The sequence below is a fragment of the Microtus ochrogaster genome, chromosome 15, assembly GCF_000317375.1.
Source record: "Microtus ochrogaster isolate Prairie Vole_2 chromosome 15, MicOch1.0, whole genome shotgun sequence".
In the NCBI taxonomy this organism is placed as follows: Eukaryota; Metazoa; Chordata; class Mammalia; order Rodentia; family Cricetidae; genus Microtus; species Microtus ochrogaster.
This window is the reverse complement of record NC_022017.1, coordinates 22048662-22063050: the sequence shown is the minus strand read 5'-3', so window position 1 is coordinate 22063050 and position 14389 is coordinate 22048662. Positions and strand designations below refer to the sequence as shown.

General features: G+C 50.5%; 1 protein-coding gene across 5 annotated transcripts; it reads right to left on the bottom strand.

Annotated features, from left to right (window-relative positions):
- Positions 1 to 1066: 1066 nt before the first annotated feature.
- On the bottom strand, positions 1067 to 10135 carry Dennd6b (DENN domain containing 6B). 5 transcript variants are annotated; one of them, XM_005354357.2, is made up of 20 exons: positions 9875 to 10134; positions 7261 to 7299; positions 7145 to 7187; positions 6479 to 6591; positions 5487 to 5567; positions 4845 to 4950; positions 4683 to 4762; positions 4538 to 4600; positions 4235 to 4290; positions 3510 to 3632; positions 3334 to 3429; positions 3157 to 3251; positions 2960 to 3025; positions 2579 to 2643; positions 2386 to 2475; positions 2215 to 2268; positions 1781 to 1890; positions 1597 to 1699; positions 1436 to 1513; positions 1067 to 1355 (listed from the first exon to the last, which is right to left on the bottom strand). In XM_005354357.2, exons 1-20 carry the CDS (start codon positions 10049 to 10051, stop codon positions 1233 to 1235), a joined length of 1761 nt encoding a protein of 586 aa, XP_005354414.1. In that variant the 5' UTR covers positions 10052 to 10134; the 3' UTR covers positions 1067 to 1232. The 5 variants fall into 5 exon arrangements, 4 of the variants coding, with proteins under 4 accessions (XP_005354414.1, XP_005354415.1, XP_026638493.1 ...); XM_005354358.2 differs by having other exon boundaries at positions 1436 to 1510; XR_003377492.1 differs by having other exon boundaries at positions 1345 to 1355; positions 1605 to 1699; positions 9875 to 10135.
- Between the last annotated feature and the right edge of the window lie 4254 nt (positions 10136 to 14389).

Here is a 14389-nt window from a genome sequence, read left to right as displayed (position 1 = left end):
TCTGAGTGATCAGGAGACCCTCCTACAGGTTTCTGATACTCCACAGGGTTTGGCTGCAACTCTGGTTCCTCATTTTAGTCTGCACCATCCCAAGAGCCCTAATTTTGTGCTTGGTTGCAACATTGTAGCTCATTGTACCAAGCTCGGGCTTGAGGGGTCATTGCACAACAGTATCCAATCCAGGAAGGGGCGAGACAGGGCCAGCAAAGACTCCTCCAACATTAAGGGACCAGGCTGTGGTTCCAAATGCCATTTTTACTGCTGGGACCAAAGCAGTTCTAGAAGGGGTGCTGAAACCAGGATACACCCTTAAGGGGGAGGGAGGCCCTTGGCAGCCTTAGGTCCCTGGGATCACACAGGTTAGCCCTTTCCTACAAAGACCACAGAACGGTACCTCCAAGAAACACCGCGGCCTACGAGACCAACTGTACCCTAAGGACAAGACAGCAGAGAATGCAACATTAGGCTATAGCCCAATGAAGCCCAGAGCTTCAAGGGGAGGGGCAGACATGAGGGGCAAGCTGGAGTCTCCCTTGGCAGCCTGGGTGAAATGCATGGAGCAGGTGTCCAGGGGGGTGTTCCAAGAAAGGGAACAAGGACTGTGGTGAGGACCTAAAAAAAAACAGCCTGAGCTTGCTTTCTGAGTGGGCGCCCAGTCCTATAGCCATTCCTCACTCCCTCATGCTGACCAGTCACAGCAGGAAGGAGATTTAGGTCCTCACAGGACAAAGAGCTTCTGCCCGCTCAAGGGCTCAAGGAACAGCCTAGGCAAAGTACCCATCACTCCCCAGAAGACAGAATGAGTAGAGTGTAAAGAAGAGGGACTGGCCCTGGCAGCTGCCTCCCTCTGCTCTGAGCTGGGAAGCCTGCTGGGCTAAAGGGCCCACAACACAAGGCATCCTAAAGTGTGGGCCGATGGGCGCCAAGAGGGGCAGGTGGTGAAGGCACCTACATCAGCGAGGTTACTAGCCCACTCCCACCTCCAGCTGCAGAGGACAGGTGGGGTCCAGGAAGGAATGAGGCAGTGCCAGCACAGAATCCCCCCACAGTCAGGGACCAGACTGTCATTCCAAATGTCATTTTTACTGCTGGAACAGAGGTGGTTCCGGGAGGGGGCTGAAGCTGAGGTAGGAGCCCAAGGCTGGGAGGCCCCAGCTTGGTGGAGGCCTGCCTTCACAGGAGAGGGAACTTGGCAGACTTAGGCCTCCAGGACCACACAAGTTGGCTCTGTCCTAGGGAGGGCACAGGACTGCTTGTAGGTCCTTGGGCAGGGAGCCAATAACTGTATCGATGTACAGCTGAGCCCGCTGCAGTGTCACCTCCTTCACAGGGAGCTGGTGGCCCTGTGCCCGCACCTGGAGGGACAGTGGTAGTAAGGGGTGGGCATACTTCTGGCCTGGAAGGTGGAGGCTGGGTAGGAAAGGAGGTTTCTCACCAGCTTTTCTCGAAGTTTCAGGACTAGGTCCACCACTTCCACCTCTGACTTGTCCTTCATCCAGGCCTCAATGTTCTGCTAGGGACATTTCAGGTTCTTCTCACCAGGCTTCCCACCTCCCCTGGGCCTGTCCCTATCCCCCTCCCTTTTCCTTCCCTCACCGCCTCACAAATAGCTTCCAGGTGTAGAGCCTCCAGCTTCTGGGCCATCTCTTTATGCCGCTGCCGATACCAGCCATCAAAATGGGGGGACTTGAAAAAACGCCTGTGATGGGCAAGGGGCAGCTGAGGAGCTGGCCTATATGTTTGGGATACCCACAGCAGCCTGTGCCCCATGTTTTCCCACCTGTAGAGGCCCAGCCAGTCGCCCTTGAGGATGCAGGTGAGCTGGGGTCCTGCGTGTTCCAGGCTACGCAGGAAATCATCCTGGCGGAAGGGGCAGATCTGGGGGGGACTCTGAGACAAAGTTAACATGAGCTGGGTGTTAAAGAGCATAGGCAGACAGGTACTACCTTTCAGCGGGATGGAACCCTTCCTCCAGGATGTATCTAAAGATCTTCACCCTATCCTGCTTGGGGCAGATCCCTGGACCACCCTTCAGGAGTTCTGTCAGTATCCCTCCTTGCAGTCCTCATTTCTCTGCCCTGTGCGGGATGCCTGGCAGGCACAAGGTCAACTTCATGCCCTGGTGGCTTTCTGCTTCACAGCCACCTTCTCTGTTCCATGCGGACATTCGTCTTGGGCCTTCCCTTCTTGGTATGGGGACTGAAATGACTCTACCTTCCAGGGTGTGATGCTCTTCTGCAGTGGCATGAGGCTCGCCATGTAGTGCTCCTGGAGGGTAAGGGACAAGGAAAATGTGAGCCACGAGCCCTGCTGTCACAGCCTCTGCTCTCACCACCCCCCCTATTTCCCCTCACGCCTACAGCTGGCACACTCTGTCCATCTCACCAGGGGAATGATGAAACTCTGTGTGAGTTCTAGGAGGTGCCGCCTCAGCAGGGCACTTTGTGCGTCCCATGGCCTCTTCTTCTGTACTCCCTGCAACAGGAAGCAGGGAACTGAGCCTCAGCGTTGGCTGGTATCCGGCATCCTTCACACCACACCGAGGACCCACGTCCAGGCCCTACCCAATAGCCTATACCTTGAGCAGCCGTTTAAGCAGTGCTTTGTCCCGGTGGAGATGGGCAGTATATGAGGTGTAGAGGCCTGACAGGAGGTCAGAGCTGTGGCTGTCCATTCAGCCTCCCTTCCACATTCCCACAGCTCTACTGATGATGAAGATGGTTGTCTGATCTGCCTACAGCCCCATTCCCTCGACAGAACCTGCACATCTCTCACCCATCCGTCCTGAGACTCAAGAGACCTGCTAAAGAAGACAATGTCCCCCCACCTGCCACCACGGGGCCTGAGTAGAAAGAAAAAGAGTCAGAAGGCCTGGCCATCCCCACTGGAGGAATCTACCATGTCCAGGACAGGCTTTACCAGAGTAGACGGGGCTGCAGCCCAAGGGGGAAGCACAGACCTGGCTTGGTGTCGAGGGTCTTTAGCCGCGAGGGTTTTTTAAGCTTGACTTGCTTAGGAAGGTCCCCTGTGAAATACACAGAGTAGCCAAGGTTTGGACCCACAACTCTGCCGATGCCTATGGCCTCAGCAGTACTGGATATAAAACCTCACCTTAGGTCCCAAGCCAGTGAGGCTTATAGCCCCTGGTCTTCTCACCTGACATCTTGGGCTCCCCAATTCGGAGGACATGAGGCCAGTGCTGGAGTGTTTTGATAAAGAAAGGGTTTGTGACTCCTAGGACCACGTTTGGTCTAGAGAGAGAAAGAGAGAAGAGGCAGAGAGAGGCCTAGGGGAGGTAGTGTGTGAGGCTGGGAAGGGAGGACATGTACTTACGGAGCCTGTGTTCGTGTTGTGAGCTCCTTGAACTCACTGTCGTGAATGGTGAAGTAGGGGCGGAAGTCACAGCAGAACTTCAGGGGCTGTAGGCAGCTGTGGGGTACGGCAACAAAGAATGTATACGGCTGGGTAACCAAGCACAGCCATGACAGTCTAGTAGGTAAAGTTTGTACCTGGTCAGGGCTAGCACCAGTTCTGAAGACACATCAGGCGAGGGTGCCAGGACCACGAGGGGCTCCCCAAGGAGCATGAGCTCCCACAGGGTTTGCACATGAGTTAGCACTGGCCGGAAGCACCTGGTTCAGGAGAGCAATTGGGTCAGTCAGGTAGCTCTGTTACAAAGGAGCTGTGGTGTGTACAGGGCACTACCTCTCCCAAAGACAGTAGTAAGGATGGTCCAAGAGCAAGGGATGTCTCAAGTCATCAAAGTTATCCCATGCTCTGACAGACCACCTGAGCTAGTGCTGGCTTAGGGGGGCTTGACCTGGACCCTGCCTGTGAGGGGCTGCAGATCCAGAGCCCCAGGGAGTCTACCAATCAAGGGCTCTGTTATTCCTATTTCCTCTTATGCCTCTAGACTAAAGTCCTGGTTCCTATTGGGCCCAGAATGGAACAAGATAATCTCAAAGTCCAGGATCCCTTGAAGATCCCTAGAAAGGCACAAAGGGCAGCCTTAGGGAGCAAACGTCTCCCTAACAAGCTCTCCGGGCACAGAACCTTCCTGTCCACTGTGTTCATTTTCCCCTAAGTCAGACACTTGGGTAAGAGGGCTCCTCAAGAATCACTTGGATGAGCAGCTTTTCTTGGCAAGTTGTGCCCTGCATGACATACACACTTGTATGTGTATGACTGTGGGGAGGCTCCCTCAGAGTAGCCTACGGTACCCTACGGGGCTCACCTAAACAGATCCAGTTCATGAACACTAGTGAGGACGACTGGGGCTGGCAGCAGGTTCTAAGAAGTGAAGGGAGTGTAGGTCAGGCCAAGGTGAATGTTCTATCTGATGACAATCCCACAGCCCCTGCCCCATGCTATCCCCCTCCCCCGAGCACAGGCTCCATACAGAAAATGCTGGTCACCACCATGGCTTTGCCTAGGTTTGGCCACCCACAAAGTAGGCTGGTGAGGCAGAGGCAATAATCACCCAAGCCCAGGGACAAGGCTCAAGCTAAGGCCCAGCTCCTTCTACCCCATCCCCCACCTCTTGGTCACACTGCTTTGGCGGATTGGGTTCCAGCTTGTCCACCCTGGATGGGATGCGCACCTAGGGAGGAAGGAAGCAGCTTCTAGAAAGGGAGTAGAGTGTCACCACCACCAGCATGGCTTACTCTTCACCTGGTCCTCACCTGAATGACGACTCCCATGACAGGTAGGTTCAGGGTCTGCCCAGGCACGGGGGCTGGCCATTGGTCAATCTCATTACAAACTGTGGACACAGGTGGCCGATGTCAGAAGCCCTTCCAAGGGACTGAGATGAGACAGTGTCGGCCATGTCTGATGCCACTTACCTGCTTCCAGGCAGGGTGCCAGCTTCTCAAAGTATTCAGGGGCAATCAGGCTTAGGAGTGACTGAAACAGCCGGACAAATGGCAGGCGGGACACCAGCACTAAAGACTGTGATGATGCAAGGCCAATCAGAGGGCATTCAGCTACAGGCATCGCTCCTCTAATTCAGTAGCTCATGGCAGCCCTGAAGCCATGCTTACCCAGAGCTGGTCAGGGCAGCACATCCCCACAGAATAGCCTAACTCATGTATCAGGATTGGACAAGAGAAAGCCTGATGTCTACACCCTAAGTTAGTATAGGTAACCATAGGGTAGATAACCCCTGGTGACAAGCAGGGTTAGGACTGGGCCTGGGGCCTACAGAGGCAAATGTGAGCTGGCTAAATTGTCCTCACCCTGGCAGTATGAAGACATCAGCAGGACTCGAGAAGCTGGGATATTCGGGGCCCAAGGACAGAAAGGCCTCAAGTGCCATACTAGGCCAAGAAAGGCTTCAGGAAAGAACTGGGCCTCGTGGTGGCTCCTCCTTGGTTTTGCTACCCAGGCGGGCTGCAGATGGGTAGGCACCCTGGAGGCTCAGAGCTCCTCACTAGCTGTCCCCCAACTGTCCACCATTTGCTACCTCCCAGCGGCAGGCAGCTCACCTTCTGGAAGTAGCCCCTCTTCATAGAGCTGTCCTTCACCTGTCTGAAGTACACATAGCCCAGGTAGTGTGCTGGCTCTCTCTGTAAGGAACGCAATGTTAAGCCATGCCCTACACAGGCCATTAACAAGATTCAGGGTGACATACACAAGGGTTGTTAAGGAGGAAACCGAAGGCTGGGCATGGTGGTACATGCCTTTAGTCCAGGCACTCAGGGTTAGGGTTGGGAGGCAGAGGCAGGTAGATCTCTATGAGTTCAAGGCCAGCCTGGTTTAAGTAGTGAATTACAGGACAGGCAGGGATACGTGGAGAGACCCTGTCTTTAAAAAAAAAAAAAATGCCGGGTGGTGGCTCAATGCCTTTATTCCTTAACACTTGGGCTTAACATTTGAGAGGTAGAGGCAGGTGGATCTCTATGAGTTCAAGGCCAGCCTGGTCTACAGAACTAGTTCCAAGACAGCTAGGGCTATACAAAGAAACCCTGTCTTGAACGACCCCTCCTGCAAAAAAGAAAAAAAAAAAAAAGAAAAAAAAAGAAAAAAAAAGAAAGCAAACCTAAGAATCCAGGAATTTAGGAGGCAGCTGTCCGAGACTAGCTCCAGCACTTTCCCTACCACAGCGGGACCTAGTGTTCTCTGGTTCAGAAGGTCTAGGGGACATCTGCTGACACAGAAAGGACTTAGCCAACACAAGAGTGCCTCAAGGTCTCAGGAGGCTCTGCAGGCCTCTGCTCACGGAGCCACAGCTTATGTAATCACACAGGTGCCCAGCAAGGGCGACATGATCAACCAGACCAACTTTGCTAATCCTAGTGAACCGCGTAAGAGTTGGCCCAGGTGGAGACCCCAGCGCATGATCAGAGCAGGGCTCCCAGGGTGGGGCCGCAGCACTTCTACTCCACAAGCCCAGGGGCTTTAAAGATGATATTCAGAGCCAGGAGCCAGGAGCCCCTAGTAAAAGGAAAGAAGACAGAAGAGACATCCCATTACTCACCTGCAGTGCCAAGGGGGCCTTGCTATTATAAGGCCTGTCGTCACCATGCCAGAGGCTCTTCTGACCTCCACACTGACGCATGCGGAAACTGAACTGAGTGTCTCCAAGGCATCCTGAAAAGAGGCAGCCCCACCACACATTCTCCAAGGCATCCTGAAAAGAGGCAGCCCCACCACACATTCTCCAAGGCATCCTGAAAAGAGGCAGCCCCACCACACATTCTCCAAGGCATCCTGAAAAGAGGCAGCCCCACCACACATTCGTGATTGGGAGACCTTGTCGGGTTGAGGGCTGTTGCACAAGGGTAAATGCCCACTCAAGGGAAAACTGACAATCTGTTTCCCAACAGACTCCTATCCTGATCTTATACACCACATAGGGTCTTGGGATGAATCCACACAGAGAACCATCTTCAGTTTCCCTGCAGGAGCCTGGCTCAGTCGGCCTGGGACAGGAGAATCTACTACACAATTGCCCAGATCTATGGCTGTCTATGGGTTTTAGAGAACCTGGCCATCTTGCTGCAGCTGGGGTCTGGTGAGGGTCCATCCTTACAGTGCCTCATCTACTGCTAGCAGCCTCCATACCACTGGTCCCATCACTCCACCTTTCGTCCATGACCCTCCAGCCCCAGAGCCAGTGTTCCGGGAGTGTGGGATTATCTACCTGAGTGGGAGTCTGGAAAGGACAGGTAGCAGATGCTGCTTTTCTGAAACAAACAGAGCCCAGTGAGGGTTGGCTCACTCCTGGGGACACCCATTCCCAAGAAGTCCAGAACCTACCTCCTTATCTGTGAGCCGGAAGTCACTCGGATAGACGAGCTGTAGGGGAAGACAGAGCACTTGGTGAATCTGTATCTGCCTGCGGTAACACCGTCCACTAGAACAGCTCAGCGGATGCCATAAGCATGTGTTTGCAAGGGTAGGCTGTCTATCTGGCCCACTTTCTGGCCTTCTGTGACCTCCTTCCATACAGGCTGTCTTACATCAGAGCCTTCTCCTTGAGTACGATCCCCCTCTCTATGACCTTCAGCCCTAGTGTATACCGGGCGTGTGCTGGCTAGTTTCCTGTCAACTTGACACTAGCTAGAGTCATTTGGGAAGAGTGACTCTCAATTGAGAAAATTCCTCTGTAAGACTGGCCTGTGGGGTTTCTTCTGGGTAGCTTTGGAGCCTGTCCTGGAACTCGCTCTGTAGACCAGGCTGGTCTGGAACTTAAAGAGATCCGCCTGGCTGAAGTACATTTTCTTAATTGGCGAATGATGTAGGAAAGCCCAGCCTGTAGTGGTACTGCCACCCCTTGACTGGTGGTCCTGAGTGATACAAGAAACCTAACTGACAGCCAAGCATGGTGGTGCATGCCTTCGATCCCAGTATTCAGAGGCCGAGGCACTGAGCCTGAAGAAGGTCTGTTTCAGGGGACTCATCCCTCAAAAAGCCAATATAAGTGAATGCAAAGCCAGCCTGGTCTACATAGTGAGTTTTAGGACAGCCCTGGCTACAAAGACTCTCAAAAAAAACAAAAAAGTATGTGTGAAGCCGGGCGGTGGTGGCGCATGCCTTTAATCCCAGCACTTGGGAAGCAGAGGCAGGTGGATCTCTGTGAATTCGAGGCCAGCCTGGTCTACAAGAGCTAGTTGCAGGACAGGCACCAAAAGCTACAGAGAAACTTTGTCTCAAAAAAAAAAAAAGAGAGAGAGATGTGTGGCCAGTTTGGGGTGGTGTACACCTTTAATCCCAGCACCCACTCAGGAGGCAGAGGTAGGTGGATCTCTTGAGTTTGCAGCAGCCTGGTCTACAGAGTGAGTTCCAGGACAGCCAAAGCTACACAGAAGAACCCCTGTCTTAAAACACACACTCTCCCGCAATAAAAACGAATTATACTTTTCTGTTTAGAAGATTTTAGACCTTGAGCCTCTCAGATCATCTGGGCCATAACATTTCCCAACCACAAAGGTCCCTTGCAGCAGCTGTCTCCAGGGTCACTTTTCAGCCTTACCTCAGCCACCTTCACCACCTCTCAGGCTCTCACAGGTCCCTTTGACATCAGGATCTGCCTCTGAGACACCTCCACCTATAGCAGACCTGCTGTGATGGTCAGTTGCCTTTAGAACACAGACATTATCTTGGCCGGACCTGCCCTGTCAAGGGCTCACTGACTGAGCCTGAGTCACTGAGCAGGAAATTCTTCTTCCTCCTCTTCTCCTATCTTTCTGGTGGTTTTTGTTTTGTTTTCTTTTTTGTTGAGACAAGGTCTCACTGTGCAGCCCTGGCTGTAACTCATTAAGTTGACTAGGCTGATCTTGAACTCATAGAGATCAGCCTGCCTCTGCCTCCAGAGTACTGGGATTCAAGACACATGCCACTGTGCTATCTTTTTCTCTTTTTTTCTTTCTCTCTCTCTCTTTCTTTCTTCCTTTCTTTTTCTCTTTCTTCAGATACAAGTCCGATTCTGTAGCTCACTATATAATCCATACTGGCTTCAAACTCACGATCCTGCCTCAGCCTCCTGAACTCTGGGTTTGCATACACCACTATGTCTGGCTGATATTTTCATTTTATCTAGAAGAGAGACTGCCTTTATGTGTAGGTGGGATGGAGGCCCTCATGCCGGAAGACTACATCAAAAGCCCAAGGCCCTGCCCAGCTGCACACAGCTGGTGACCAGATGCCAAAGGTTGTGAAGAGCTCAAAACAGAAGGGCCAAGCAGGGTCTCACAGGGTCTGGATCTGATTCTAAGTGAAAGATGAATGCCACAGGACTTCTTAGCCGGAAATTCAGACATAAACTATGGAGGACATTGGAGACTGTGGCAAACACGATGTGAAACCTGGGGGGGAGATGTACCCTAAGACTCTGGCTTGAGCAACTGAGGGCAGGAGATATTTTTGCCTCTTTGGGGAAAGGGCCATGAAAAATGTTGCGGAAGATATATTGATGGGTAAGCAGTCAGGCCTTGGAGACCGTCTCTTTCTTGGTCAGGGGAACGCTCTTAGAACTCTAAAGAGGCTCCTCTTGGAGAGGCGGCAGTCAATGAGAAAGAGGGTTAAGAAAGAGGAGGTCGCTAAGCTAGTCACTAGACCAAAGAAGTGGGAGAAAGGTCAGCCTGAGGATACAAAGTATTCAGAGAGGCGCCTAAGAGGACCCTAGACCAAGCAGGAAGACTACACAGGCCAGGAGGCCATAGGATGTGCTTCCTGGAGGGTGGACGCGAGGCATTGAAAAATGACTGGGAGGAAAAAGCAGCTGGGGTGCAGGCGAGGGAAGGGAGGAGCATGGGGGGAGGGGCATCGGGAGAGGAGGGACGAACGGAGAGGAGGGACGACGGGAGAGGTTCAGGTCTCCGAAGAAGAGGCACGGGGACAGTTCTGGAGGGTTGACCAGCCCATAGCTTACCTCCAGCGCCTGGCCCAGCTCCAGATCGAAGGTGACCACGCACACGCACTCCAGCCAGGCAGAGAAGCGAGCCCAGGGTATCGCCGAGGCCCGCGCTGCACGGCCGGAGGATGTGGACCTGGCCACGCCTAGTCCTCCGCCAGCTTGCCTAGGCCCGGTATCCACCGGCACCTCCATGATAGTAGCTCAAGCGATACCCGCACGTTGCGGGGAAACGCAGGGGTTCACCTGGCCCGCCTCGGAGCAGTCGAGCTGCCGCCGCCGCAGGCCAGAAGGTCCCCTGAGCAGCCGCGCGCCCCCTGGCGCCAGAGGAGCGCCCGCCCGGGGGCGTCGGCTAATGTACCAGCGAGAAAGGCCCCAGCCGGTTAGAGGGGTCTAGAGCTGGTGGCACTTCCCAACAGTGGAGGATGCGTGACCCGGGTCCGCCCGTGGAGGGTGGAGGGGATAGTGCTGTTGTCAGTCTGGCCGGCGAGCAATGCTGGTTCTGATATCCCTGGCCCGCATCTGATTCGATGGGACTTTGGGCTTGTAGTGATGTCTATCAGGGGGCGTCAGACGTATTGTATTGGACCACCTAGGGGTATCCACCCCGGCCGAGGGTTGTGAGCTTAATGTTCATTTTGCTTGTCATCGCTACAGGACTTCGTCATCTATAGCATTCACACCGGACAATTGACCAAGCTAGTTATAGACAAACCTCAAAATGAGCTCAATCCTTTAAAAGTGTGAAAACCATTTCTGGGCAGTGGTGGCACAGGCCTTTAATCCCTGCACTTAGAAGGTAGAGGCAGGCGGATCTCTGAGTTGCAACCTGCATGGTCTGCAGAATGAGTTCCAGGACAGCCAGGGCTGCACAGAGAAACACTGTCTCTGCAAAATAAAATAAAACAAGTGTGAAAAAAAAATGTTTGGGCCTGAAGAGATGGCTCAGCGAATAAGAATGCAGGCTGCTTTTCCTGAAAAGTTGGACTTGAGTCTCAGCACCCACATGACAGCTCACACCTGTAACTGCACTTCCTGGGATCCGATGCCCTCTTCTGACCACCATGGGCGCCATGGACGCACGTGGTGCACAGACAAACACTCTAAAAACAAATATTTTAAAAAGCACCTCAATGTTTTAAGTTCACAATTTTGTGTCTGAATGTGTAGCTCTTTTGTACTTCCTTGGGGTTCCCTGTCCAAGGTTGGCACCATTGATAGACCACGTCTCCACCCACCCACTCTTTACAACTCTAGCCAAATTGGCATGTCTGCCCTAGACTCACTCCCACTCCAGGCTGGTGTGCCCACTTTTGCTAGCAAAGAGGCAGCCTGGCGACCTAATGCTGCTGCCTCTAGGAGTAAAGAAGTTTGCAATCGCTAACTCGGAGGCCAGGTATATAGAAGGGTGAATTTAGAACGAAGAAGCAATGAAGCAGGCGAGAAAGACAGGGAAATTGGGGAGGGGGCATGAGAAGAGAAATGGAGAGCCTTCCTCCTCCCCACGCCTAGCCTTTTGCCAGTAGAGAAGCAAGAAATCTAGCACAATTAACAACTGCGTAAGGTCTTCCTCTTCCCAGCTATAACCTGCAATTTTCCAGAAATCTCATGAGAAACCTGGTTTACAGGGAAAGGACAATAAACTAAATCTCTTGTGTAACCTTAGTAATTTCTGGTTTTGCTTTGCCAGATTGCTGTCCAAGGCATTCCCAGAGCTCCCTCACCCATCCTACTTATGGGGAGGGCACATTAGTAATCTTTTGAGACACAACCTAAGAGCCATCAAGATAGGATATATAATCAATGCTAAATAATTATACCGCTCCCTTCCAGAGCCCATAACTATGGATTTATCTTACTGACTGCTCAATACTTGCTTCAAAGCCGGGCGATGGTGGCGCACGCCTTTAATCCCAGCACTTGGGAGGCAGAGGCAGGTGGATCTCTGTGAGTTCGAGACCAGCCTGGTCTACAGAGCTAGTGCCAGGACAGGCTCCAAAGCCACAGAGAAACCCTGTCTCGAAAAACCAAAAACCAAAAAAAACAAAAAAACAAAAAAAACAACTTGCTTCAACACACACCCTCATTTGTCCTGGCCTGGGTGGAACTTGATATATAGACCAGGCACATCTTGAATTCACAGAGCTCTGCCTGCATCTGTTGGTATTAAAGGCGGCCATTATCACACTTGCATTGTCTTTCTTAACCACTTGCTTAAGTCTATACTAATTTTTTTTATTAATCCCCAGCTCTTATCTGTTGGAAGTTGGAGCAAAGTGATGATGGCAATAATGAGAGTGGAAAATATTTAGCCCATGTGTTGCAGTTTTACTCTTCATTGTCTTAGAGTCTTCTTTTTGTCATGGAAGTGCCTGTCATAATCCTTTGTTTCCATTAAAAAATAAAAAATAATACCACAAGGACATGTGCTCAGCTATGTTCACCACAGCATTATTTGTCATAGTCAGAACCTGGAAACAACCTAATGCCCCTCAACCAAAGAATGAATATGGAAAATGTGGGCCATTTACATAATGGAATACTACACAACAGAAAAAAATAATGACATCTTAAAATTTGCAGGCAAATGGATGGAGCTAGAAAACATCATACTGAGTGAGGTAACCTAGACCCAGAAAGATAATTATCATATGGCCTCACTCATAAGTGGTTTTTAAACATAAAGCAAAGAAAACCAGGCTATAATTTACAATCCCAGAGAACCTAGACAACAAAGAGGACCCTAAGAGAGATATATATGAATCTAATCTACATGGGAAATAGAAAAAGACAAGATTTCCTGAGTAAATTGGGAGCATGGGGATCATGGGAGAGGGTTGAAGGAGAGGGGAGAGGAAGGGAGGAAAGCAGAGAAAAATGTATAGTTCAATAAAATCAATAAAAAATTAAATAAAAAATAAACTCAAATTCTGCTTTATAAAATGGCTAGTCTTGAAATGTTATTCTTTGTCAAAGCCACAAATTCAAGTCTGGTTTTAGCTGAGATCCCTAAAGGTCTAGAACTTAGGCTACTGAGCATGGCAGTATAACAATACTCTATATCTATATATTATACTATATATTTTAGGTGTTTTTATTTTTTTAATCATTTAAGCCTTTCGTTCAAAATTACCGTCTTAGACTAGGCTTCAGCAACAATCTCCAAGTTTGTTTTTTTTTTCTTGGGGGAGTTGGGGGTTGAAGACAGGGTTTCTCTGTCTTAGCCCTAGTTGTCTTAGAACTTGCTTGTAGACCAGGCCAGCCTTGAACTCAGAAATTCACCTGCCTCTGCCTCCCAAGTGCTGGGATAAAAGGCATCCCAACTTTAATCTCCAAGTCTTAAATGGTTTTTCCATTCACATGAACTCCTGGGAAGGCCAAGTGGACCGTTGGAGCACGTATCAAAGTGGAAAAGAATAGAAAGGTCTCCCCCACACCTTTTTGTCACCATTGCTGGGCATTGCCTTTTAACTGCCTAAAAACTACGCGCTTGCAGTCCATCTGCCGAGTAGTCATGAGGTTCCAAGCAGGATGGGAGCGGATGGTTATTTATGAGCTACAAAATCATTACCTTTTTTAATTGCCATATTGTGTTGAGCTGAAGGCAATTGTTTTATAAATAAGAAAACTGCTACCAACTGCACAGTCATTCAAAGCCCATTTTGCCCACCTGCAGTATGCCAGAAAGGACTAACTTTGTAAGTGGGGATGAGAGTCAGTCTCAACTCTGACCGCCCCCCCCCCCGAGAGAGTTTGATAGGTATCTTTATTGGTGGAAACTGGGGAAAATAGAAGTGGGGTGATTCATGCTTGTGTAGTTAGTTAAACATCAAGTCACTCTCAGGATTCACAGATCAGAGGTGTTATCTGCACCTTTGAAGTTGGTGGCTATCTTAGGTTTTAAAAAATATTATCTCATTTTATGTGTACACGTGTTTGGTCCACATGTATGTGTATCATGTATGTGCCTGGTGTTTGCAGAGGCAAGAAGAAGGTGTCAGATCTCCTCAGACTGAACTTACAGATTGTTGTAAGATGAGAACTGAACCCATGGCCTCTCTGCAAGAACAGTGAATGCTCTTAACCACTGAGCCGTTTCTCCAACCCCTCCTACTAATTTTTTATTCTGTTTTGTTTTGTTTTTTGAGGCAGAGTTTCTCTGTGGGTAGTCTTGTTGTTCTGGAACTTACTCTGTAGATCAGGCTGGCCTCAAGCTTACAGAGATCCACTTGCCTTTGCCTCATAAGTGCTGGGATTAAAGGGGTACAGCACCAAGCCCAGGAAATTTTAATTACCTTCATGTGTTCATTCTTATTTTTATTTATTTGACTTTTCAAGACAGGATTTTTCTGTGTAACAGTCTTAACTATCCTGAAACTTGCTTTGTAGACCAGGCTGCACTTGAACTCACTGAGGTCTGCCTGCCTCTGCCTCCCAAGTGCTGAAATTAAAGCCAGCACTACCTGGCAAGTGTTATTCATTTTTATTTTATTTTTTATTATTTTATTTTATTTTTGAGACAGGGTTTCGCTG